General features: G+C 43.0%; 3 protein-coding genes across 5 annotated transcripts; all 3 read right to left on the bottom strand.

Annotated features, from left to right (window-relative positions):
• Positions 1-326: 326 nt before the first annotated feature.
• Positions 327-13336, bottom strand: LOC133606454 (phosphatidylinositol 4,5-bisphosphate 3-kinase catalytic subunit alpha isoform-like). The gene is made up of 28 exons (XM_061960430.2): positions 13070-13336; positions 12498-12604; positions 12318-12421; positions 12088-12250; positions 11818-12027; positions 11654-11721; positions 10538-10666; positions 6440-6493; positions 6261-6370; positions 6038-6179; positions 5888-5973; positions 5709-5814; positions 5477-5629; positions 5275-5406; positions 5076-5200; positions 4098-4179; positions 3839-4003; positions 3657-3760; positions 3494-3593; positions 3346-3417; positions 3170-3276; positions 2964-3085; positions 2808-2886; positions 2574-2744; positions 2386-2503; positions 2164-2315; positions 1900-2048; positions 327-1830 (listed from the first exon to the last, which is right to left on the bottom strand). Exons 2-28 carry the CDS (start codon positions 12580-12582, stop codon positions 1706-1708), a joined length of 3213 nt encoding a protein of 1070 aa, XP_061816414.1. The 5' UTR covers positions 12583-12604; positions 13070-13336; the 3' UTR covers positions 327-1705.
• A 1679-nt stretch (positions 13337-15015) lies between these two features.
• On the bottom strand, positions 15016-18989 carry LOC133606453 (TSC22 domain family protein 4-like). Of its 2 annotated transcripts, XM_061960429.2 has the most exons (6): positions 18553-18989; positions 17591-17665; positions 17052-17527; positions 16860-16987; positions 15732-15783; positions 15016-15624 (listed from the first exon to the last, which is right to left on the bottom strand). In XM_061960429.2, exons 2-6 carry the CDS (start codon positions 17646-17648, stop codon positions 15409-15411), a joined length of 930 nt encoding a protein of 309 aa, XP_061816413.1. In that variant the 5' UTR covers positions 17649-17665; positions 18553-18989; the 3' UTR covers positions 15016-15408. The 2 variants fall into 2 exon arrangements, with proteins under 2 accessions (XP_061816413.1, XP_061816411.1); XM_061960427.2 differs by having other exon boundaries at positions 17052-17665.
• Positions 18990-19174: 185 nt separating this feature from the next.
• mogat3a (monoacylglycerol O-acyltransferase 3a) lies at positions 19175-23327 on the bottom strand. 2 transcript variants are annotated; one of them, XM_061960425.2, is made up of 9 exons: positions 23061-23319; positions 21953-22131; positions 21827-21887; positions 21612-21755; positions 21325-21455; positions 21219-21262; positions 21056-21146; positions 19495-19603; positions 19175-19415 (listed from the first exon to the last, which is right to left on the bottom strand). In XM_061960425.2, exons 1-9 carry the CDS (start codon positions 23149-23151, stop codon positions 19261-19263), a joined length of 1005 nt encoding a protein of 334 aa, XP_061816409.1. In that variant the 5' UTR covers positions 23152-23319; the 3' UTR covers positions 19175-19260. The 2 variants fall into 2 exon arrangements, with proteins under 2 accessions (XP_061816409.1, XP_061816410.1); XM_061960426.2 differs by lacking the exon at positions 21612-21755 and having other exon boundaries at positions 23061-23327.
• Positions 23328-23735: the final 408 nt, after the last annotated feature.

Below are 23735 nucleotides of genomic sequence, written 5' to 3' on the forward strand. Positions count from 1 at the left end.
TTTGTTCAAAAAGGTTTAGAATAATGTTTTGGGTACCCCTGATGGAAAAGCTTACGGCAAAGTGTGGCCTGGGGCCTGTTTGCGCCCCGCAGCTCGAGTTTTGTTGGCCTGCAGCATTTTGTCAAAATAAAATCAAACAAAAAATAGGTAAAAGCACAAAGTTGACACATGTTAATTTAAAAACATGTCTGTTTCTTACCATTAAAAAAAGTGTTAAAGTGTACATACTATGTGCTTTGAATGTTGAATAATTGTGTTCATTTTTTTCTGAAGTTTATTGTGAAATGCATCCTCAGAATATCAAAGTTTTATGAAGAAAAGTCACTTTATTAGTGCAAACATCACACAGCCATGCGGTCTTATTTGAACAATGGCAACATGACAGCAAATAAGTATTTCCCTATTGAATCCAAGATTGCAGCGTAGATCAAAGTTTCTTCAGTGATTCACTCATCATAGTGTGTGTTTAAATATCTGGAAAAAAAGTTAACTTACCACAAATCAATACACAGTGATTACATCGGCGTCAAATATATGAAGCTGTCATTCCTGCTAAAACCTTACAATCACAGCTTTTTATCATCACAATGGCAACGAAGCATCACTGATTAGGTGCACATCCCGACCTGACCTCTGACCTGAGCACAAACGAGCCTTTAACTAACATCAAAGATTTTGTCACATTTAGTTAGCTTGCTAATGATAGTTAGCAACCATGCTAACGAGCAGCTGATTGGGGGAACTTTTCCTTGAGGAGGAAGTATGGAAAGAAAAGGTCAAAGTTCACAAGTTGAAACCGTCAAGAGGAAGTTGTTTGTTGCTTTGTTTGATTCAATTTGTTTTAACATCCATAAACGGAACGATTAAAGAGAAAACAAATTAACACTACTTAGGTTTTCCCTGATTGGTTAGCAGAGGGTGGGCAGATCATTCAAAGTAAGGATCAGATCGATACCAAAGGTATTGATACTATCGCGATGAGATTGATATTTTTTTGCTTCACTTTTAAGTTTTTTTTGTTTTTTTTACAAATATGTATGTTTTCGTTACGTTGTTGCTATTGTTACATTGATGATATAATGTGTACATATTGTTTACAAAGTCAGGGAGTAAGTCCTCGGACACAGGAGAACTTTGAACGAGAGTTAATCATAGTTTTGGCTTTTCTTTCCTCATTTGGAACTATTGACTTTAGTTTGTTGAAAAATGTATTCAATACAATGGAATAATTGTATTCCTTTGTTCATATTCTTTAATATATATGTATATATAAAGTTGTGTTTATATTCTGTTCACAAATATGTTTATAGATAAAAAAACATTTAAAATATCAATCTTTTATTCTAATTAATCATGGTCAATTAATTAAAGGAAGAAAAAAAAAATCACAAAATCATTTAATGATCTTGTAAATTTTCAAGTAAAAAGTATCAGTATCGCCAATACCAGTCTTGTATTTACTTGGTATGGGATTGATATCAAAATTTGCATTATCGCCCATCCCTATTGGTTAGGGCTGATTGTCTCGAGTTTATTGCTCTGCTTTCTTACAGCAGCTTCTTAATAAAGTTTAATTCAAACCTAATGCTACAACAGCTAACTGGCTAACATTAGCACCGGATGGAAGACGCCTTTGGCATTCTCTGACCTGCAACCCTGAGATTCATGTTGCCATGACAACATGTGGTGTGTGTGCGTGTGTGTGTTAGTGCTCATTGGGCATATGTCGAATAGTGTGGAAGATCCAGTCCATCTTGGTGCTCCAGCCTCCATGGTGAGCATCATTCATCTGTTTGGTAAAATACTCCAGCGCCTCCTGCTGGCTTTTCTCTGACACAAAAAAATCATGAATTATTTTCTGTGCTTGATTTCAACAGTGTGTGCGTGTGTGTGCGTTACCCAGTGCAAGGGTCTTTCTCAGATAGGCGATGTCGTCAAAGCTTTGCAGTTCAGGCATCCCGCAACCAAGCAGCAGCGAGAACAAGTTGATGAAGAGGCTGGCGTGCTGACGGATGGCCAGGTACGCTTTGTAACACATCTCCTGGAACCTGAGACATGGCGAGACAGGCGGGATAGGTGAGAGACATTTCCAACTCCTTTGTCTGGTTTGGACGGAGGAGGACAGGACAGAGGCACAGGTGTGTGCAGGGACGGCAAAGACACCTGTCAAACTCCTTTGTCTTGGTTGACTCCTGGACTCCTTTGCTGATGACAATCAGGAAGTCCTGTGTCAGCACAAAAGGAACGCGCTCCCGCTTGTAGCCAAACTTCTTCTTCTTGTGGTCCAGGAAGTGACCAAAGTCAATGTGGAAGAGCTGCAGGAAGTGGACAAAGACAGACAGGTCTGAGTTTAAGAAAGGGTGGTGTCAGGAACCCTACACTCACCTGCCCGTTCTCCTTCACCATGATGTTGGAGTTGTGGCGGTCGCCAATTCCCAGAATGAACGTTGCCACGCAATAACCCGCGCAAGACCTGGTGAACAGGTCGATTGCTCGGTCATAGCTGAGAGAAACAAGGTAAGACAGGTTACTCCTAGCTTGATGGGAAAACAGCAAGACGGGCAGATACTGACGCCTCTCCACGGTTTTTGTCTTTAATCCAGTGGTGCAGTGTGTTTGAGTTAAACTGCAGCGCCCCCTTCAGGCCTCCTTTACACTGAATCTGCATGATGGTGAAACTGTTCTTCACCACCTCGATGAGACCCACACAGTCTCCGATGGACAGACATCCATACGGGAGCATCCTGAGAGACACACAAACATACAGCGAAGCCGACATGTGATGATGTCATCATTACCTGTCTCACCGAAGGTCTAGTCCTTGGTTCTGCCAGATGTTCTCCATGATCTTGATGATCTGCAGCGTCAGCATGTCTTGCCGCAAGTCTGTAAAAAAAAAACAAGCAACATTGTCGACAGGGGCACTTTTAGCATGCGTCTGTCTCCCGGAGAAAACATTCTACCGTCTCCATTCTTGAAGATGATCTCATTGTTGCTGAAGAGCAGCTCAGACATGATGTCAGGATTCTCCCAGTTTAACCACAAGGGGCGCTTTGCCGACGACATGATCCTGCACTCCTCCAGCCTGCATGGCGACACATGTCGGTTGGCAGTGTTGAAGCAGGGTTGATACAGTAGACAAGTGCTGCACCATGGGTGTATGTGTCACCTGAGATGTCCCAGCTGGTGCACAGGGTTCAGAGGCGAGACAAATCCCTGCAGAGCCTCCATGTAATCTGGACGAGACATGTGTTCAACCAGGAACTTCATCTGAGTCTGACAACCAATCACAGAGTGGCAGCTAAATCAGACCTGAGCTCAGACATGATGTGATCGTTTTCTTACTTTCTGTGTTTCGTCCTTCTTTTCTTGTTTCAGAGTATCTGTGAGGTTCACCAGTTTATCCATTGCCTCCACCTGCAGGCACACAGGCAGGCACACTTCCTGTGAATATGCCAATCGGAGTTAAAGACCATATCATAAAGGAGCTCACCTGCCGGTTCAGGTGTTTTAGATACATGCCGCAGGCTCTGCAGAAGGCCTCGAGCAGCAGACCGAAGCGCCGCGACACCGTCTTGTTGTGCATCTCAGACCTGTCAACAGCATCCACAGAATGATGAGGAGTCTGATCTCACAAGTCATCCTGCCTTGCTCACTTGAGATGCCAGAAGAAGAAGTGTCCTATCCTCTGATTGGTCAGCGCTTTCTTGATCAGGAAACGGGCAAGTGGGTTGTCAAGGTACATCTCATACTTCAGCACCTGGAAATAGCATTCCACAACGACATCCACTTGTGTCCACGGACAGCAACGTACTTTTCCTCGGTGTGCGGAGTGAACCTGTACGAGCTGCAGCAGGTACTGGGACAGCTTGTCGTCCGTCAGGCTCTGGACCAGACAGCGCAGTGCAAACTCTCTTACCACAGGATCAGGAAAGTTACAGTCCAACAGTTCTAGAGCCGACTCGGACTCCATTAGAGGCCACTCCTTCAACAAACAGTACATCTAAGGGTGCATGGGGGACATGATGTGAGGAACTATGAGTCTTGAGGTACTTTGTCATGAATGTACACATATTCTTTTTTTAGGTTTATCCTACCTGAGATACTTCATCTCTGGAATTCCACTTAACCGAAAGAAGTAACTTCGGAAGAGACTCTGGAATATTGACACAGTAATGCCTGCAGGGACAGAACCATTTAGACACACCACAGTGAAGATGACAGATGTCAACCTGTTGGGCAACCTTAAGATTGACCATACACGATTACTCTTAGAATCTTAAAGGGATCCATTCATAAAGTGTCATAAGTCAGCTATAAATATTTTAACTTTAATTTTAACTTTTATTGCTTGAAATCTTTTAACAATGTCAGATATATTTATTGATATAAAGTTGTTATAATTGTTTAATGTTTTGTGGCATTTTTGTAAAAAATAACAGTTTTTATAATGGGAAAATGCAAAATATGCAATATTTCTAAAAATAAGTTGCAGAGTGGAAAATTTGAGGTTGGGTAATTACAGCCTTGATTATGTCAATAATTCATGTAAATATTGATTTTGAATTCATGTAAACATTGATTTTGATACATTAGACAAAACATATCATTTTTACAGTGCCTACTGAGCTGGAATGAGAGAAAAAGCAGGCAGGACTACTTCCCAATAACATTTTCTTTGCATTTCAGCAATTTAATGGCAGTTTAACTCATTCACGCACATCAAAGTTCTGAGAATTATGCTCATTGGGTTCAGTTTTCTGGCGTCATCTTGTGGTTAAGAGGCGTAATTACACCACAAAAATATGTTGAATGAGTATAATTCGATTTTTATAGGAAAAGCACAGTGATATACCAGGATTACAGTCAGTTAAAATAGCAGTTATAATGGTAGTCAATGGGGCCGAAATAGGTCTTAAGAGAAAGTGTGTAGTCTATACTTTGTTTATATCCTATTATAACAATGTTGCAATAAAAAACAATGTCCTTCAATCTGATCAATCATATCACATACTGAACACATGTAATGCCCGTTATGGGCCCTAGGTGTGCACAAGGGTTAATTGAGTCTTTACCTATGTCTCCACAGGAAGTCCTTCTCTTGCTCAGAGAGTTCGTAGAGAGGATCTTTACAGCAGAGACATCGAAGCTGCTCGGCGTCTGTTGCTGAAACACTGCTGTCACATGCCAGACGACTGTTCTGCAACAGGGAGACAGGCTCTGTTTTTCTGTGTGTTATGATACTGCGTGTGTGTCTGTCTGTGTGTGTACTACCAGGCCATGTGTGTAGTTGAGGCCCAGTTCTCTGCTGATGGTCCAGTTGGCGTGTTCTTCAATTTGCTGTTCATCAGGAAACACCACCGGCTGGGTGAACCAGGAGAACTCGAGTTCTACGCAAGGAGACTCCTAGAGAGGCACGCGTCACATCCAATCAGTGGACTTTATTTACTAGCAGCCAAAACACCTGGTAGTGTACCTTGTTAGGATTGGAACTGGCCACCCCTATGGGGTTCAGCAGATCCTCGAGTCCGTGAGGGACGGGCCACAAACTCAGCGCCACTTTACCTGACACCAGAATGTCCTTATAGTCAAAGAGGTTGACGTTTCCCCAGGCCAGTGGGCAGTGTTCCTGACACATAAGTGAACAAGAAGACTTTAATTTGGTAGGTTCTTCTCTGACTTCCTGCATCACTGCAGTCTTTCCGTACCTCTTTGGCCCCTTTCCTTCCCTTCACAGAGCAGATAGACAGGCAGACTCTGGCTGAGCGGGGGAGGTCAGACAGGTAGATGTCATAGGTCAGCCACTCGTTCCATCTGGACTCAGGACAAACACGCTTCAGATGCGTGTAGTCAGTGTGTACCGAGTAGTTAGTGTTTTGTGTGTTACCTTGGGTTGGAGCAGGGAACCCTTTGTGTGTTGACATTGTCACAGAGTGGCTCTCCTCCATGATAAATACCTGTCCTTACATAGATCTACACACACACACCTGTCATCAGACACAGAGACTAACAGGGACACAAAGACAGGCAGACAAACCTTGTCGATGTCGCGGATGTTGACGTTAACATAGGTGGCACAGAGCAGTCGAACCCTCAGCCGGGTGTTGAAGGCCCACAGTGAGCGCGGAGGAGAACCATCTGACCCTCCGAGACAGGGAGATGGCTGCGGAGTTCGACGACTGAAACGCAAACCAAAAGTTTTCTACTTGGTGACAGCGTGAGCCGGCTGCTAATTTGTGTCTCCTGATGGGCTGCCATACCTGTATGATGGTGTTACAAATCCAGAGGCGGGAAGCTGTGAGTAGAGACTGTCTTTGGAGACCAGCATGAGGTGAGGAAGACGACCCACGATGATACAGGAGCGGATGTACTACAGGCGTGCAGACAGGCAAACGGGTGAGACAGTTTCATGTATGGGGTCCTTGCTGCAAGCTTTTACCTTGTACTGACTCAGAGGGTACTTTTCCAACAGGTATTCATCACAGCCACACACCTGAAGAGTAGTAGTAGGTGAATCAGGCAGTCATGTGACAGACAAGTAGTGCAAATAAGACTTTAAACTGCTTGTCTGATTTTGAGCATATCCAGATTGTATTCAGCTTGATGTGAAGTATGAACAGCAAAAATCTTGTGTTGTGGTTGGAAATGTGATTCGATTTAGTTTTCAGTTCGGGCCAGTTCCACCATGGTCTGTCCAATCGGATATTAGAGCAGATCAAACCTGACAACGGTGCCTCGAGGATGGAGACAGTAAATTCACTGATGAAATGAACAACCACAATTTTGATGCCAATGGCATGAAAAACACAAACCAGTCCCGTCTCGTCGGTGCCTTTCTGATGTTCCACATCTCACTTCATGAAGAACGTCAGAAAGACTTTTGGGATTGTCTTCAAAGCTGACCAAGAATATGTATGAGGAGTCTAATAATAATGATAACTAGAAAAATAATTTAGACTGCCCAGACCTTTTTGCAAGGCACTAAACAGACAGTGATCCGGATCACAACCAAAATGTAATCACTTGTTCCTTATCTAATTTCTGACATTTCCTGAGAGTTTAATCAAAATCCGCTAAAACTTTTTGAGCTATGTGGCTATCAAACAAACAGTCAGACAAACAAACCCCAGCGGATATGAGGATAAATTAATTCGGCATGTCTACAAGAGGATCCACTTTTGCATCAGTCTCAGTACTTGGGCGCATTTGTTCTAAAGCGGAATTAAATAAATGGAGTGAACCCTTTTCTCAGGCATCTACTCTCTTTATCTCTGTGAGTGGAAGTGGGGCTGCTAGCATATACATACACAGAGAAGTTAAGCCTTGTAAGGTAAATGTAAGGTAACATGGTTGAAATGATCCGGATCCCCTAACAATCCAATCACTTTTTTCTTATCCTATTTTGGACATTCCCTGAACGTTTAATCAACATCCACCCATAAATGTTTGAGTTATGTTGCTAACTAAGAGCCCTATTCTCCTATGTGCTTATGTGAAAAAATCTGCACATTTGCACAGATTTTGACTAAGTCTGTCATTGACCACCTTCATCCAAGATGCGCACTCTGGTTGGAGCAACGCGGACATATGGGTGTTCCCAGTCAATGGATGAGTTCACTCACTGCAGGTGCTGCAAGGTGAACGTCTACAGTATTTCCTTCTGTTTAGTGCTATCAACCAAAAGTACAAGTGCCGCTCCAGTTTCTACTCGAATTGATTCTTACAATAATATGCAATATAACAAAAACTATTCATACTTATTAAACCGTCCCATGTGTGATGTCTGTAGGAGTGTTTGCATGTTTGTACGTGCTATCGTTGCTATCACTAGCTAATATGCTAACACACTTACAAGTGTCTGAGTTAGTATCATTAACTTCCAATTGCATTCTTTTTGTATTGTTCCAGTTTCACAAATTCCTGTCACCGTTGAGTTATTGAGTCTGTTTAGCAGATTGGAGAGCCAGCTTCTGCAGCTTGTGGGTCCATGACTTCTGTTTTGTGTGATCAGCCATTCTACTGCCGTGTTACAGGCACCGTTTCGAAACAATTAAGGTATGTAGATAATTATTTCCTCGTGGTATGTATCTGCGGCTTATAGTCCGGTGAGGCTAATATATGGAAAACATTTTTTTTCTTCAAAAATGTAATGGGTGTGGCTTAAATACCAGTATGTTCAATAGTCCGGAAAATATGGGAATTACTGTTGCTCCAACGCGTTTCTGAGGCTGAAACAAGTCCAGCACCTATGGAAGGTGAAACAATTGGAAACACCTGGAAAAATCCATAGAGATTAATATCATGAGTGTCACTATGAATCAACAACTAAAATGTCCATAGTTTACTTGGCTTTGTGCCTGCGTAAGTTAAAAGGAAAAAACAAGGCGCGACCACCGCATAAAGAGCAAGACGACCATGCATGGGCTGCATTGGGAAATCCTGGGATGTTAAATATGTACAAGGATTTCGGCTGGACCGTTGGTTATCATTGAACTTTGTGATTATTTAATAGAAAATACATATACTGTATAAAGTACTGTATTGTCTATGAGACAATATAAAAAGGACAAGAAAGTTATCCTCACTTTGTTGCACAGACTGGTAGAATGTCGCAGGCAGAATAACAAAAACATTTAATCAACTTAAATCAATTGAATTGATTGATTTTTTCACAAATAATGTTAAACTGTCAGCTGTTAACTCACCGACTTGTATCTATGATTACTATTCACATCCGGCCAGGAAGAAGTCACTGGTCACTGTTATAGCGTCCATATACGCACTCCATTTCCATGATGACACACAACATGTAGTGCGGCCTGGATGTGTACGGCCTTTTACAATTTAAAGTGTTTTCTTTTTTACGTATTTCAATGACAGTTGTTATTGTTAGTAAAACTTCATGCGCCACAATTTTAACACAGCCAAAAATAAAAAAGCGTCATGGCAAAGTCCGCCTCATTAGTAATGAACTCACATTCATTCACAAATGTCACACTTGAGCCTTACTTACGCGGAGTGGGCATGTCCGTGGGCAGGATGGGAGAATACGAAAAAGAGAAAGCTACGTAATTTCAAGAGCGTAAAAAAACACTTGAGCACAAAGGGGGTAATAGACCCACAATTAAGGTGTTAATCATAAAACTGTAATTCCTTTAAAACATACGCACATGGTGTTGAACATGGTGTGTGAGAAAATCGTCCTCTGACATGTTTTGCATCCATATGGATATTCTCATTCAGGGTCAGAAATCTTCAGCAAGTGGTCGGTGACTCCCAGGGGTTCCACAGAGGTACTGAGAGGGAGAGTCGTAAAAGTTTTGGTTGCCTTTTTTAAATATATTTTTTATATTCCCCCAGCAATGTTTCCACAAATTTAAATGTCTGTAGTTAAGTATTAACATTGATCCAATATTTTGCAGTGTAGTTTAGAAATGACAGTGGCATGGCCGCCCAACTCACTATAAAAATATGAAAAATTATATTATTGTATTTACGTTAGCATTTACTTCCACCTAACAATTAGGTTGCTGTCAGTTTGCAATTAGTGCAGCAGTTGCCAGCTAGCCATTAGTGTGCTAGTTTCCAGTTAGCTATTAGTGATGCTATACTGTATAATTTGAATATCTTAGTACAGTATTGCACAATAACAGAGTATCTTTAGGACCAGTCAAAACACAATCACAATGTTGGGCAGCACGATACAACAGGGGTTAGTGCGTGTCCCTCACAATAAGAAGGTCCTGAGCTCGGGGTTTTTCTGTGTGGAGTTTGCATGTTCTCCCCGTGACTGCGTGGGTTCCCTCCGGATACTCCGGCTTCCTCCCACCTCCAAAGACATGCACCTGGGGATAGGCTACACTAATTTGGCCCTAGTGTTTGAATGTGAGTGTGAATGTTGTCTGTCTATCTGTGTTGGCCCTGCGATTATCTGGCGACTTGTCCATGGTGTACGCCGCCTTCCGCCCGAATGCAGCTGGGATAGGCTCCAGCAACACCCGCGACCCCGAGAGGCACAAGCAGTAGGAAATGGATGGATGGACAATCACAATTTAAGTATAATGTCCCGGTTTCTTTTCTGGATCAGTTTTGGGGTCCCTCTCCCGGAAAACGTTGAGGACCCCTGGTCGAAGTCATTGTGTTCTCAGGGCACTGAATCGATTTCAATTGGACTGTACAGATTGTCAGAGAAGACATTTCACTTCTCAAAGACTATAGTAGATAGGGTTAGAGCTGTCCTTTCTGGTCTTTGAGCATTGGCGAAAACGTCTTTTTAAGACAATTTGAACAGTCCAATTGCAATGTCCCTGAAAACAATTTTTTTGAAGAATTTTGCGGCCAGCAGCCCTAAGAGTGAGATGCAACATTACGTGTTTGGCTACATTTCCATTTTTGTTTAAAATCTGCGTTACAAAATGATCAGAAACCTGTGCTAATAGGTCCTTACAAAGCATTGATCGCTCGCCATGAAAATCTGAAGATGTGGACAGCAGATGTGATGTACCAGCAGTGCAAGGCCATAGAGACATATACGTACCTTCAGGATGTACTGGCCCTGGTACTCCTGGACACACAGGCGGAGCTGCTGAGGTGAAAGGTGCATGGACCTGCTCTTCTTCCTGATGGACTCGGCAATCAGCTGCTCAGGCAGGCTGTCGTGACTCACCTGCGGAGAAAAGAATATTCATTTGTCAGGTGAGTGACTGAGGTGGGTGGTTATAATTCAGTGGTGGCTGCTGGTGTTTCAAGTAGGGGAGGCTCATCTTCAGCTATTCCCTAGACACAAGTACAGACTCCAATGACAGATAAAAGCTATAAAGATGGTAGATTTTACAAATAATACGTCACTTAGAGGATTGTAAAATTCTCTATATCAACTCGAAACAGCGGAATAAGACATGAAAAATGCTCTGGCAGTAGTTTATATTTTACGATCGCTGATTCGCTCAGTTTGCTGTCAATCAAAAAGGGATTCAGCCTCAGACAGATCATCCACTCGTCATGTGGAAGCTCAGCGTCCAGGCCAGCCAAGGCCAAGCCTACTTTCCATACACTGTAAAAATGGTCATTGTAAAATGGCTAATAATTGCACTACGTTCACAGTAACATTTATAGTAATTTACTGTAAAGTTAAATGCTGTGAAAAATAAGATTACTGTAATGTTTACAAGAATTTGTTGTAAGATTACAGTACATTTTCATTACAGTATTTTACTGTGAAATAATACTGTTAAATGCTCGTCGAATTTTTTTACAGTGTACAATTTCAGAGACGCTCGGCGTTCATTGGGCAGGACAAAATGACTGTCTAGTTCGTCTGCAATGGATTAACCCACTCTATGCTCCCCCATTAAAGTCAATGGACGCTCAACTTTAACATAGTGTTTAGCGCACTATGACGCTACCCCAATGAATGAGAAGAATGACGTGAACGTAGCTGATTCTGAACAAAAGTGCGTATGTGGTCAATGACACAGAAAGATCCCGAGCCCGGGATTGAACTACTCAGGACCTTCGTATTTTGAGGCACATGCACTAACCCCTGCTTGACCGTGCTGCCCGGTCAATGACATGTAAACACAAAAGTACTTCCCTTGCAGTCTTAGAACAAATATCACTGTAATAATTGCAGTAGTTTATGATCCATGGATACCTTCAGTGTGTATTTTTGTTTGGAGTTGGACGGACACACGATCACCCAGATGGTTACGATCAACCTCCCTACCGAGAGACACAAGAAAACACTTCTTTGGCATTTTTTCCAAGGCAAAGTCCGCATGACGATGTAAGTGCTCGCTGAGACTAAGTCTATAGAACCTTTGTCCAACTTGCTGTAGATATGCTGTGGCAGTTGGGGGCTGGACTCCACATTTGGGGGATAAACATAGAGCGCCTGGCTATGGGCGCCGCCCCCCTCCCGCTCCTCCATGGCCTCTCTGCACACGCTCAGTATGGCACGACGGAAATCCTGGACCTCGGGGTCCTTCATCATCTCAAACTCGCAGACCGGCATCCCGATGGCGAATCCTGCTCACAAACACGGAATTGTGCTCGGGCTCTCTCTGGTTTTATCGGACCACCTCTTACCGATCTCCCGGTTCAGGATCTTCTCCTCACGGTTTCCCAGAGGCTCGATCACCTTTAGAATTGGGTGAAACAGTCGAAGGTCACACAACCGCCTGGTCTCGTCGTAAAACTCCTCCCTCTCCGCTTCCTGGGTCACGCCCACAAATATGTAGCTGGACTCCTCCTGTTCGGCCGCAAAGCAGAGGTTAAGCCCTGCAGAGCGGCGCCAAGAGTTCAAGGGTCAGCCGTACCTGCAGAAGGTGGTAGAGAGGATACTTCCTGGCCTCTGCGAAGAGCTGCTGTTTGATGCTGATGAGAGGAGTCTCTCGAAGACACTCCAGGCTCACCATCATCCCTGCACACAAGGTCATCGGAGCATTACGGACAACAGAGGACGGCGATGACATCATCGGCTGTCAAAAACCTTGTACCATTGGGAAGGCAGCAGTCCACCAGGATGCGTGGGGGCATCAGATGGAGACCCCATAGTTCCCCTGACGATGGTCTGGGAGCCATGATGACTCCCTCACCCGGGCTCCTGGGGGACGGACAGGTGGGTGTATTAACGTCATGGCGTGTGGACATAAATTCTCATGTTTTCTTCTGTCTTTCTGCTTCCATTTATGTCTTTGTGTGTTTTCTATAAGGCCATCAAACAAAGACCAAAAAGTAGGACACGTGCACGCGCGCACACACACACACACACACACACACACACACACACACACACACACACACACACACACACACACACACACACACACACACACACACACACATTTCCTGTTACTGTGTGAGGAAAGGGACTTGTCATCAACATCATTATTATGAAGGTGCAATATTGTCTACACAACGAAGGAATAATCTTGTCTCCTTCTCCGCGCCCTCGCCTCTTTCTGCTCAGAACTTCAGACTATGATGGTTTCCATGACAACATAAAAGGTAGCATCAGTCCGGGGCTCTTTGTTCACTGTGCGTGTGAGTGTGCGCGCGCGCGCGTCACCTGAGCTCGTTCCCGGTGCGGCGGCGTGTCTTCTCTCACAGCATCGTGGACTGCCAGCTCTCTTGGTTGGGTGTCATTAGCCGCAACACACACAAACAAGGCGGTCCATTACAAATGGCGTCTTTCCACATCAGCGAGATGTGTGAGGAGGAAGCTGCTGTTCGCCGGCAGGAGCAGAACAATGTGCTGGAGGAAGGGGGGCGGGTGGGGTGGGGGCGCTTATCGCGCCGCTTCCTCTCTTAAAGGGCCACGATCCTCACGAAACAGCAGCTCTCGCGATTCACCTTGCAATGAGGTTTTATATCCACGCAGTAAGCGATACGTTTAGGACGAGGGCTTCTGAGCGCGGAAAGCTGAGTGTGGACGCTGGAAAGGGCAATCCGCGACAAAAGAGAACACCGGGGGTCCTCCGCCATGGTGTCGGAGTGATGCCTCTGTCGGGAAGTGACGATCTCCGAGCGAGCAGCGGATCAGTGATGTCACATCAGCTGTTAATGTGGCACACGCGCACACACACAAGTTGTCAACAAAGAGAATCGAACAAAAACAAAATTGAGATTATTTGACATGTTGTGACAAACATCTGTGCCGTGGTAATGAATATTACAATTATGTTACGTTAACAAAAAGATCAGACTCTTGTTTGTACATATTTGTAAAAGTCCGTGTTGAGAGGAAGTGTGAAGACATGTATTGTTTGTGTCCTAAAACACTGCTATTTTCTTTTAATGCAGTGAATGTTTCATTTACTAACCGTTAATTGTTGACAGCAGCTGTCAACATAATGGACACCTCAGGCCAGGCCAGGGCCTCCCATGCAGGCAAAATTCGGGGCCGAAGCAGAAATGTATTTTGGGCCCCCCCATCACAAAATATGTCCATATTTTTTCATTTATGCGCAACATGTTATCCAAACTTTAATTTAAATTGATGCACGTTTTTTTACACAAACAAATTAATGCAGAAAAATAGTTTTTAGTGTAAAATAACAAATTAACATAATGAAAACATAAACTAGGGGCAGCAAGATGGAACAGGGGTTAGTGCGTGTGCCTCACAATACGAAGGTCCTGGGTTCTATCCTGAGCTTGGGATCTGCCTGTGTGGAGTTTGCATGTTCTCCCCGTTACTGTGTGGGTTCCCTTCAGGTACTCCAGTTTCCTCCCACCTTCAAAAACATGCACCTGGGGATAGGTTGATTGGCAACACTAAATTGGCCCGAGTGTGTGAATGTTGTCTGTCTATCTGTGTTGGCCCTGCAATGAGGTGGTGACTTGTCCAGGGTGTACCCCGCCTACCGCCCGAATGCAGCTGAGATAGGCTCCAGCACAAAGGGACAAGCAGTATAGAAAATGGATGGATGGAAAAGATAAACTTACACATGTCCCCGACCAGGAGTCGATTCCTGTATACAACAATTTACCAGCCCAGCGCTACCAATAAGACTGTTTGGGGAAATTAGCCATTTTATTTTTATCATTGATGGAGCATGAGGGGCTTGAATACATTTTTGGAAAATGTTTATATGAAGCGCCTGGTCCTTCAGTGATTGGCTTTTTTTCCACGCAAAATGGGGCCCCTATGGATCTTGGGGCTCTACGCATAGCACATGTTTTCCCTATAGCAGTGATTCTCAAAGTGTGCTACTGGGCTCCAACGCCAAATCACTTAACTATTACTGTGTTACTGTTCAAACTATTTGTAATGTTGCAGTGGCCAAAAATATTAAATATATATCCATCTATTTTCTACCACATGTCCTTTGTTAAATAAAACCTCTGCCTTGTTTTTATGCTACTGTATTTTAACGTTGATCATACTTGGAGAGCCAAAGTGTTTTCTTAGGTGGAACCACTGCCCTAAGGGGGACAGGCCTCCTTTAGTACATTTTTGGTCCACAGTTAATGGGGTGGAGACCCAAAACTAACACATGGATGAGGCTGAGGTGTGTTTTGGGAGATAGGTTTTAGTTACCACAGTGCTGCCACAAGATTAGTATTTATAATAACCTAATATAGGAAAAATACATTTCTGTAATCATTGTGAATGCTGACTATTTGGCAAAATCTTTTAGATAATATTCGGCATCGTTTTTTTGTATGCACTACTCCTTCCAACATGATTCGAACCATTTTAGCATCAAACTACTTTAAGATGAAAACATTAATTCTCTATTTCTGACATTGCCAAAAAAATTCATTTTTTCCCTGGAGTTACTTACTTACTTCAGAGTAAGTAAAGTTCAACATTTTCTGGCCCCAAAATTGTCAGAGATCAATTAAATTAATTGCTGTTGTTTATTCGACAGAAACATCCGGGGTCTTGTAGTCGTGAAGTCCCTATAGCGCCCCCTCGTTAGAAGGAAGATTGTCCATCTGTCCATCTTGTCTGCCTGTTAGCGTGGTGACGGGGTCCAAGTGTGCGTGCGTGTTTGTACGCAGAATGTGGTTCTCTGCCTCCAGGTGCTGGTTCTTCTCTTGCAGCTCTTTGATTTGCTCCCTCATAAGTTCCACTTCCTCCCGCACGGCCAGCATCAGGTGACTCTTCACCAGGTCCTGAATGAGAACAGAGGTTACGAGTACGTTGGGTTTGTGTCTACTCCTCAAACGAGCTTGTTTTCGTGTAACCTTCTGACAGATAAGGCTTATTTAAGACTACTCACCATTGCCTGTTGAATCTTGTTGTCAATGGCAACCACACTACTGCTGCAACTACTGGAAAACAAATCAGCAGTGACAGTGACAAAAAACACTTGACATAGCAAATGTCACAGTATAATCCGCAAAAAAATTTTTTTTCTCACTAGCATTAGCTAATAGCATGCTTTTCCATTCAATACTTATGTCAAAGTTGTTTTTATTTTCAAAAGGCAAGTTGATTTGACATACAAGTGTTTTGAGTTAAGAGCTCTAACACAGAACCAATTAAGCTCTAACTTCTAGATATACTTTTATTATTTGTACATATAAATGTGCTTTATTATATATACCATTAAATTTACTTTATTATACCGTACTTTACAAAAGTCAGTACGTCCCTCACATTTCTGCAAATATTTTGATATCTTTTCATGGGGAAACATTGAAGAAATGACACTTTGGTACAATGAAATTTGTCAGTATAGGGATGGGCATAATGGGCTAAAATCAATACCGTGATATGAAATACAGCCTCTTGCGATAGCGGTATACATCACAATATATTATTTGGCGTATGAATAATAATATAACCTTTTTCAAACAAGTTACAAAGGCACTTATTTCTGCTGCTGACATACATTGTAACATGTTGAGTCATTTCCATTTGTATTATTTTCTCTGATCCATCTACAGTTCTGTTATAATGTACTGGGCACTTGTTCTTCGGTTGTTTTGATATTTTACATTAGTTTTGGGCCATACTACAAATTTTGCTATTGATCCAATACCAAGTATTTACTGGGGCAGTATTGGTCATATGTATGTTTATTCTTAAAATTTTCCAGATCATTGCATTTTTTCATCACAATTATAATCAGACAAAAGCACAGAATGGCAGTGCAATAATATTAATTAAATATTTCAATTATTTGGTTGTACTTAGAGAGCCAAGTGTTTTCTGGGGTGGTACTTGGTGAAAAAAGTTTGACAACCGCTGATGTAGACCACAATGAAGTGTTTTTAAATGTAGAAATAAATAGGTTCCACTGTAATTGTCTGTACGCCTCATTAAGTTGATAGACTGAAAACAGGTTAAATGACTGCAAGTGTTTTAAGAGAAGCTTTGGGGTCTCAAGACCAGCACAAATTACCTGATGTCTGTCGACAGGCTGAAGATGCTCTGGTCGAGACCAAAGGCTGCTGGAGCCTGAATGGGCGTCAGATGGAAGGTTCCAGCAGGAGGCGAGCTTGGCTGAGAGCGAGACAACCTTAGGACAGACTGAGACAAGAAGACTGAGTGCAAACATCACAATGGCAATTGTTGGTCATACTTGGCTCCTCACCTGATTGGAGAGTTCTAATGGAGGAAGGAGGTTTCGTACACGCTGCGGAGGAGAGGGGGTTGACTTTGAAATATTATCTTCCGAAAGTTGGACCTTGATTGGAGCCGGCCCATCGTGCACCAATAGCCTCACACCCTCCTCGCCTCTGACTTGCTGGCGTTGTAAATGGACTCCTCCTCTTCCTGATTCCCGACTAATCGACTCCAGCGACTCTAGCGAGTGGGCATGTCTAATGCTGTCCACGACTGGCTTCAACCTCGCCCCTTGCAGATGCTCCGCCAAGTCTGTGCACATCCATCGGCCACGCCGATATGTGTCGCCGTGTCCTCGGCTGCTAGGACCACCTCCTGCCAACCGCACCAGTCTGAACCTGGACGATGAGCTACCCTGCACTAAGGCATCATGGGATATGTATTTCCTCTTCAGGGAGGGTGTGGTGGGCTGGGAAGAGCTCCCCCCTGGACTGCTGGAGGTGACTGTTGATTGGATAACAGTCAGGATCATGCCAGGAGCTGGTTGGCCGGATTTCAAGGTATGACCTGAGTCTGAAGTCACACTGGTGATCTGGAAGCCGCTCCTCTTCCTTTCACAGTTCATCGCCTAGCAGTCGCTCTCTGAGCGCACAAATATGTAAAAAGAAATACAATGAATTTAAAGCTCAAGGGTCTAATTTTGCCTCCACAAACTAAAAAAGTGGCGTTATTACAAAGTTTGTTCCAACATTAATGACATCCATTGATACACTTGTCCTCTGCAGTGGATGTATGGCTACATACAAGTTTTTTATGAGGTGGTACTTGGTAAAAAAAAGTTTAAGAAACCACTGGCGTACAGTGTAAGTAGAGAATACCGTTTATAATGTAAGTACATAATATATAGTGTACTGGATAATGTAGGTACATTATATATTGTGTTGTACTGTGTAGTGTCAGTGCATTATATACAATAGGCCCACATAGTACATAGTGTAAGTACAGTAGATATAGTATTGGTACAGTATACATAGTAAGCGTCCATAGTGTGAGTACAGTACATAATAGGCCAAGCCTTTATGCTCTTAACTATAAAATGTTATAAATACAATAAGTGTGCAATCACAAGATGATTAACATAAATAATATGGATGATGAATGAGCTAATCGTATGATAAACTGATATATGCATTATACTGCATGTGCTAAATGCTGACAATAATGGCATGAAATGGATGGATGGATGAATAATATGACATAGACATATGATGGTATACTGCACAGATGTGATGATACAGTATATGATATAAAGATATGATGGATGGATATACAACACAGCTATTGACATGATATGAATGATATGATAACTAGTCTTTATTAAGCACTGATGAGGGAAGTTTGGAACTTTGATACAGTTGTATGCTTGTATCATTGAAGTGCACCAAAAAGGCTTCAAATCGCTTTTTTCCAACATGTTTGCTGAGTTATTTTTTTTAGCTTGAGATGTGTTGGATTAGTTCTTGTCTCACCTGTTCGACGTCTTTAGAATTGTTGCCTAACTTCCTGTTTCCGTCCACGTTTCTTCTGAGCACAGCTTGCACAAAAAACTTCATGTGTCCCGAAAGAAGGAGCAGAAAACTGCTCCCGTTAGGTCGGATGATGACCGAAATGAATCACAATTGTCTTCGCCTCGTTTGTGGACAATGCTGTTAAATGCCGTTCTCTGGATGCGTGACGTCATGGGACGCTAGTACACTTTATGTAAACAGCTGCGCGCGCGTCCTCCGCTGTTGTCACAATGGGTCGATTCTTTGCTGTGGGAAGAGCTCACATGGCCACTGCGCACGCGCGTCACAGGGAGCCTCCCAGGCCTAAAAGTTTAGTGTTTGTTTCATTTCCTACTGCTAAAGTTGACACTTCCGCCTGTTGCTTACGTGAGACAGTTCAGCAGCCAGAGTTGGCGCATGCGTGGTGCCTTCACCACTAAGATGAAGCACATTCCTCTGTAAGGCTTTATTTGCTGGGTAAGTTTAATAAGGTGATTTTTAAATATTTACTTTAACTCTTTGCAAGTATTCTACTGGACTGACACCATCCACACAATTCTGCCACCCACCCGTGTCACTGATTTGGAAAGATCACTTGTCAATCAAGCGTTTGTCATTTTATTGAACAGAAAGAATAACACAGTCCGAATACCAAAGCATCTCCTATATATCTCCCGAGCAAGGAGAAAGTCAAATGAACGTCAGGTGTTGGTCTTCCTGCACCCCGTACTTGTGTTTGTGTCCTTCGAACAGCTCACTCAGGCGCTCCAGGTAAACTTTATGAAGAGACTCGATGTCTTCGCTGCTTGGATTGGGACTGTGCGCGACACAGATGGGTGTCCCCACTGCAAAGAGACACTTGAATGGCGTGGGGGAACACATGCTTCTACAGGCCCAGCTGCAAAAATGAGTCGTAGATCGTACCGACTGTCAGGATGGACTTCCTGTATGGCATCAGTCCAAAGCTGTACTGGAAAACTCCTCTGGCGTGGAACAGAGGCAACGCGACTCCCAAAATTCTTTGCAGACGGTCCTATCACAGAACAGACTGACGTCACATCACACTCAGGCCACAAGTTTACACGATGCAACAACTATGGTGCTCCTCGTAGGCATAGAAAAAGACAATATACATTTGGCCGGCAACAGATATCTGAATTGTATTGCCCTATCGCAATAATGCTTGTTAATGCATGTTCTAGTCGCTGCGGGCATAATTGAGAATGACAAGCCACAACAAGATGCAACAAAGTCGTCATTCTGCAGCTCACTGAAGCAGAATGAGTCCAACGTCTGCCAAGAATGATCAAATAATCTTTAAACGGTGGACATTTATTCATGAAACAATGGAAAAAGCTGCTGATGGTGTGTTTGACAGAGAAGGAGATAGCACAGAAGTCCACTCCATATAGTTTGTAGTGCACTCAATTGATTTTTTTAAATTGTGCTGTTTTTAGGAGATGGGCAAGCACCAATTAAATTGATTTAAATTAATTTAAATGGGAGACGATTTTAGATCGTGTTTTGATTTAAGAGCTCTGTCATAGAACCAATTAAGCTATTTTCAGCAATAGGAAGACCACGGTGGATCAGAGATTTATGGTCTACATCATGGCTACTAAATTGTTCGAGGTGTCACATTTTTAGAACTCTAAGGACTGGGGATTGACTTCACTACTAATCTTATTAGTATTTTGAGAACCAGCATCCTGTGCAGTGGACATTTGTTTTTGTCCATTTCTTTTATCAATTACACATTTCTGTGCAGAATAAAAGTGTCCACCGTAGTAGACGCTGGTCTTTAGATTAAAATGTCAATGCAAGGATCTGTCGATATGTTCACGTCAGGGATTTTCAACTGGCGACCCCTTGTCAGCAAATTCCAAAAAAGTGCTCCTGTTGCATAGAGGAATCTGGACCACTTGGACCAAAACATTGGCAGATCTTTGCATTGACATTTTAACCTTGCTAGTAAACATACAACCCTGGGGTCCGAACTTATGATTTTCATAACTGAGGCGTTCCTCGAGACACCCTTTTAAGTCCTCTCCTTTTTGGAAGTTACACATTTTTGTGTAATGTGATTCAAGTAACTAAGGTGTTGCTGTAGCTTGTTTACTTCAGATGCAGTCAGTAGTCATTTGTTTAACTTCCTTAGCTATACTAGTGGTGTTCCTCAAAGTTCCATTTTAGGGCCTCTCTTTTTTTTTTTTTTTATATATAATTTGAGCTATTCAATGGGTGGCCCCCCAGGTCAGTTCAAAAGTCTTACACTAATCATACTTCCTGTATAAAAAAAACAGGAGCAATCTAGTGTTTTAGGAAATTTGCTGCAAAAAAGTTTATCCCCCAAGTGAATTAAACTCATTCCCGCCCACATTTGGCCCCGAGGCCGCCAGTAGAAAAGCCCTGGTCTACATGATGTGTTGTTGATTTCATTGTATAAAATCACTTCAACTTGTCGCAATGAAACGCAGTCAAACACCTGCATCTTCCGTAGAGGAGAACCGGACGGGTTCTCAATCTGATCGAAAAGCTCATTCTCTCCAAAGGAGAAGACGGGAACCAGCTGAGCTCTGTGTGAACACAAAAACAAGCGTGTCAGGGAGCTGTTGTGGATTTGCCCCGCCCACATTCCGGTCACCCACCCATGTCTCAGCGCCATTTTGATAAAGCCCTTTCTATTTTTCACCTGTAAAAAAAAAAAAGGTTATTGAAGGGAACAAACAAACAATAATTTACGTTTTGTCTCACTTGTAGCTTAAAAGCTCCCGGCCGAGCATCCAGGGACTCTGGTGCTCCGCCCACTGCAATGACGGCGACGTTTCCTCCTTGAGCGCGACTCAGCAGGTAGGAAAGACTGGATTTAGAACTTGATACCAGACCTGAGGGACAGACACGTGCCACATTGTTCTTCTTGTCTGCGCTTCAACTGCTGGAAAAAAATGAAGCAACTGCACCACATCAGAGAGCCAATCAAGATGGGTCCCAATGTCCAACAAAAAGCATATGAAGGAACAAGCAGACAGACAGGTGTGTACCTCCGCTCATGATGTAATCTCTAAAGAGGGGAACCCGGAACCAAAAGGGCAGCATCAGCAGGTGAGACTTGAGTCCTGGAAAGAGACTGGAGAAGTCCGTGGACTCGGTGCAGAAGTTACAGAATGCGCCGGCGACCAGCACCCCTAGCGTGAACAAACTATGGAGTGGGACGGGCGAGACAAAAGACAGGTAGACAGACAGGCGCGCGTCTCACCGTGCGGATGAAATCCAAAGATGTAGTTCTTATTTGGGTCCAGGTCGACTGTTTTCACCAGCTGAAGACACACAAGACTTGTCAAGTCTGCAAATCACCTTGACTGGTTCATGCAAATGAAGCCACCTTTACTGGAAAGTAGTCTCTGAAATGTTCCCACACGCTCCAACTCCTGGCCCACTGGGACCTCCGACCCCCACGACTGGGCGTGTCCCAGTCCAGCCACAGCCAACCGGCGTAGAGCAAAGCCGCCGTCCACCAATAGGAGACAGCCAGGAGGACAAAGGCAGCAAGACAACACTGGGCTGTGGGACACACAGGTAGGGTGTCAGGTAGACATGTCCTGGGGAAGACAGACCATACTTGCCAACCCTCCCGAATTTTCCGGGAGACTCCCGAATTTCAGTGCCTCTCCCGAAAATCTCCCGGGACAACCATTCTCCCGAATTTCTCCCGATTTCCAGCCGAACAACAATATTGGGGGCGTGCCTTGCGGACCTGAGAGAGGACAGCCTGTCGTCACGTCCGCTTTTCCTCCATATAAACAGCGTGCCACTTTTGTGCGTTCCACACAGCAATGCATCATCAGAGAGGGTGTTCAGCATGGTTAGAAAGATAGTGACAGAGAATAGAATGAGGATGGACAATTCAACCCTAAACTCACTCCTTTCCTGCAAATTAAATTTTACAGATGCTGCCCATACCTATGCTCCTTCAAAGGTTGTGCTACTGGCTGCAAAGCATTGCACTTTCAAATACAACAATGAGTAGAGGAGTGTTATGTGTGTATATGTGTAAATAAATGAACACTGAAATTCAAGTATTTATTATATATATATATATATATATATATATATATATATATATATATATATATATATATATATATATATATATATATATAATACAATAAATATATATATATATATATATAGCTAGAATTAACTGAAAGTAAAGTATTTCTTTTATATATATATATATATATATATATATATATATATATATATATATATATATATATATATATATATATATATATACACATATATATACATATATATATATATTATATATAATATATATATATATATGAAATACTTGAATTTCAGTGAATTATAGCTATAAATATACTCCTTTCCCCGGCCCCGACCGCTCCCACCTCAAAAAAACAACAACAATCTCCCAAATTCGGAGGTCTTAAGGTTGGCAAGTATGAGACAGACAGGTTGGTTACCTAAGCCCAGGAAGGAGAAGATCCACTGCAACACGGCGGCGGTCTGCAGGCGTCTCCTCAGTGGGACATTGAGAGGAGCAAAGCGGATCATTGTGGCCCCAAACTTAGTTGGCTCTTTGTCGTCCTTCAGCTCCGTCACTGTGCACACTGTCCCAAAGTCCAAAATCTCTGGGATTCTGGCGAAAAAACTTTTGTAAACAGGCTCGGCTTTTCGCAAGACGCGCGTACGCGACGCTCGTGGGTGGGACAGCGTCGGCCTATCATAGCTTTAAGAGGCGCGCGTTCACGTGATGAAGAAAAAGACGTGAAAGTCACATGTTAGCAACAGGAAGTGACCTCAACGTCAGTAAGACGGAAAAAGGGAAAACAACTCATGTCTTACTTTTAGCAAATATATTAAAGTGACTTGGTTATTGTTTATGTTAGGGTACACTTTCAAAACTGTACAAACATGTACGCCCGTTCAACAGATTTACGCGCAGTTTGGATTTGTAGCGCTAGATGGCGCCCGAGTATAACACTGACGCTGCTCCTTTGAGGCTAGCAAGATGACGAAGAAAACAGAATGCGGAAACGACTTCAGGGAACATGCTTTTTTATTTTATTTATTTATTATTATAATTTTTTTTAGCTGTACCAGAATACGATGAAGCGTTTGTCGTACTTGGCTTCACT

Source organism: Nerophis lumbriciformis, linkage group LG05 (genome assembly GCF_033978685.3).
Source record: "Nerophis lumbriciformis linkage group LG05, RoL_Nlum_v2.1, whole genome shotgun sequence".
In the NCBI taxonomy this organism is placed as follows: domain Eukaryota; kingdom Metazoa; phylum Chordata; class Actinopteri; order Syngnathiformes; family Syngnathidae; genus Nerophis; species Nerophis lumbriciformis.

Excerpts from the sequence above, each read along its gene's own strand:
- LOC133606454 (XM_061960430.2), bottom strand. The coding sequence starts at position 12,582 with ATGGCTCCCAGACCATCGTCAGGGGAACTATGGGGTCTCCATCTGATG. Across the intron at positions 6,494-10,537 it reads AGGGCCAGTACATCCTGAAG|GTGTGTGGCTGTGATGAATA; the intron begins GTACGTATATGT and ends ACTACTCTTCAG. Across the intron at positions 6,180-6,260 it reads TTTGTAACACCATCATACAG|TCGTCGAACTCCGCAGCCAT; the intron begins GTATGGCAGCCC and ends TTTGCGTTTCAG.
- LOC133606453 (XM_061960427.2), bottom strand. The coding sequence starts at position 17,648 with ATGAACTGTGAAAGGAAGAGGAGCGGCTTCCAGATCACCAGTGTGACT. Across the intron at positions 16,988-17,051 it reads CATTAGAACTCTCCAATCAG|TCTGTCCTAAGGTTGTCTCG; the intron begins GTGAGGAGCCAA and ends TTCTTGTCTCAG. Across the intron at positions 15,625-15,731 it reads ACAAGATTCAACAGGCAATG|GACCTGGTGAAGAGTCACCT; the intron begins GTGAGTAGTCTT and ends GTTCTCATTCAG.
- mogat3a (XM_061960425.2), bottom strand. The coding sequence starts at position 23,151 with ATGATCCGCTTTGCTCCTCTCAATGTCCCACTGAGGAGACGCCTGCAG. Across the intron at positions 21,756-21,826 it reads CTTTGGATTTCATCCGCACG|GGGTGCTGGTCGCCGGCGCA; the intron begins GTGAGACGCGCG and ends TGTTCACGCTAG. Across the intron at positions 19,604-21,055 it reads CTCCTCTACGGAAGATGCAG|GACCGTCTGCAAAGAATTTT; the intron begins GTGTTTGACTGC and ends GTTCTGTGATAG.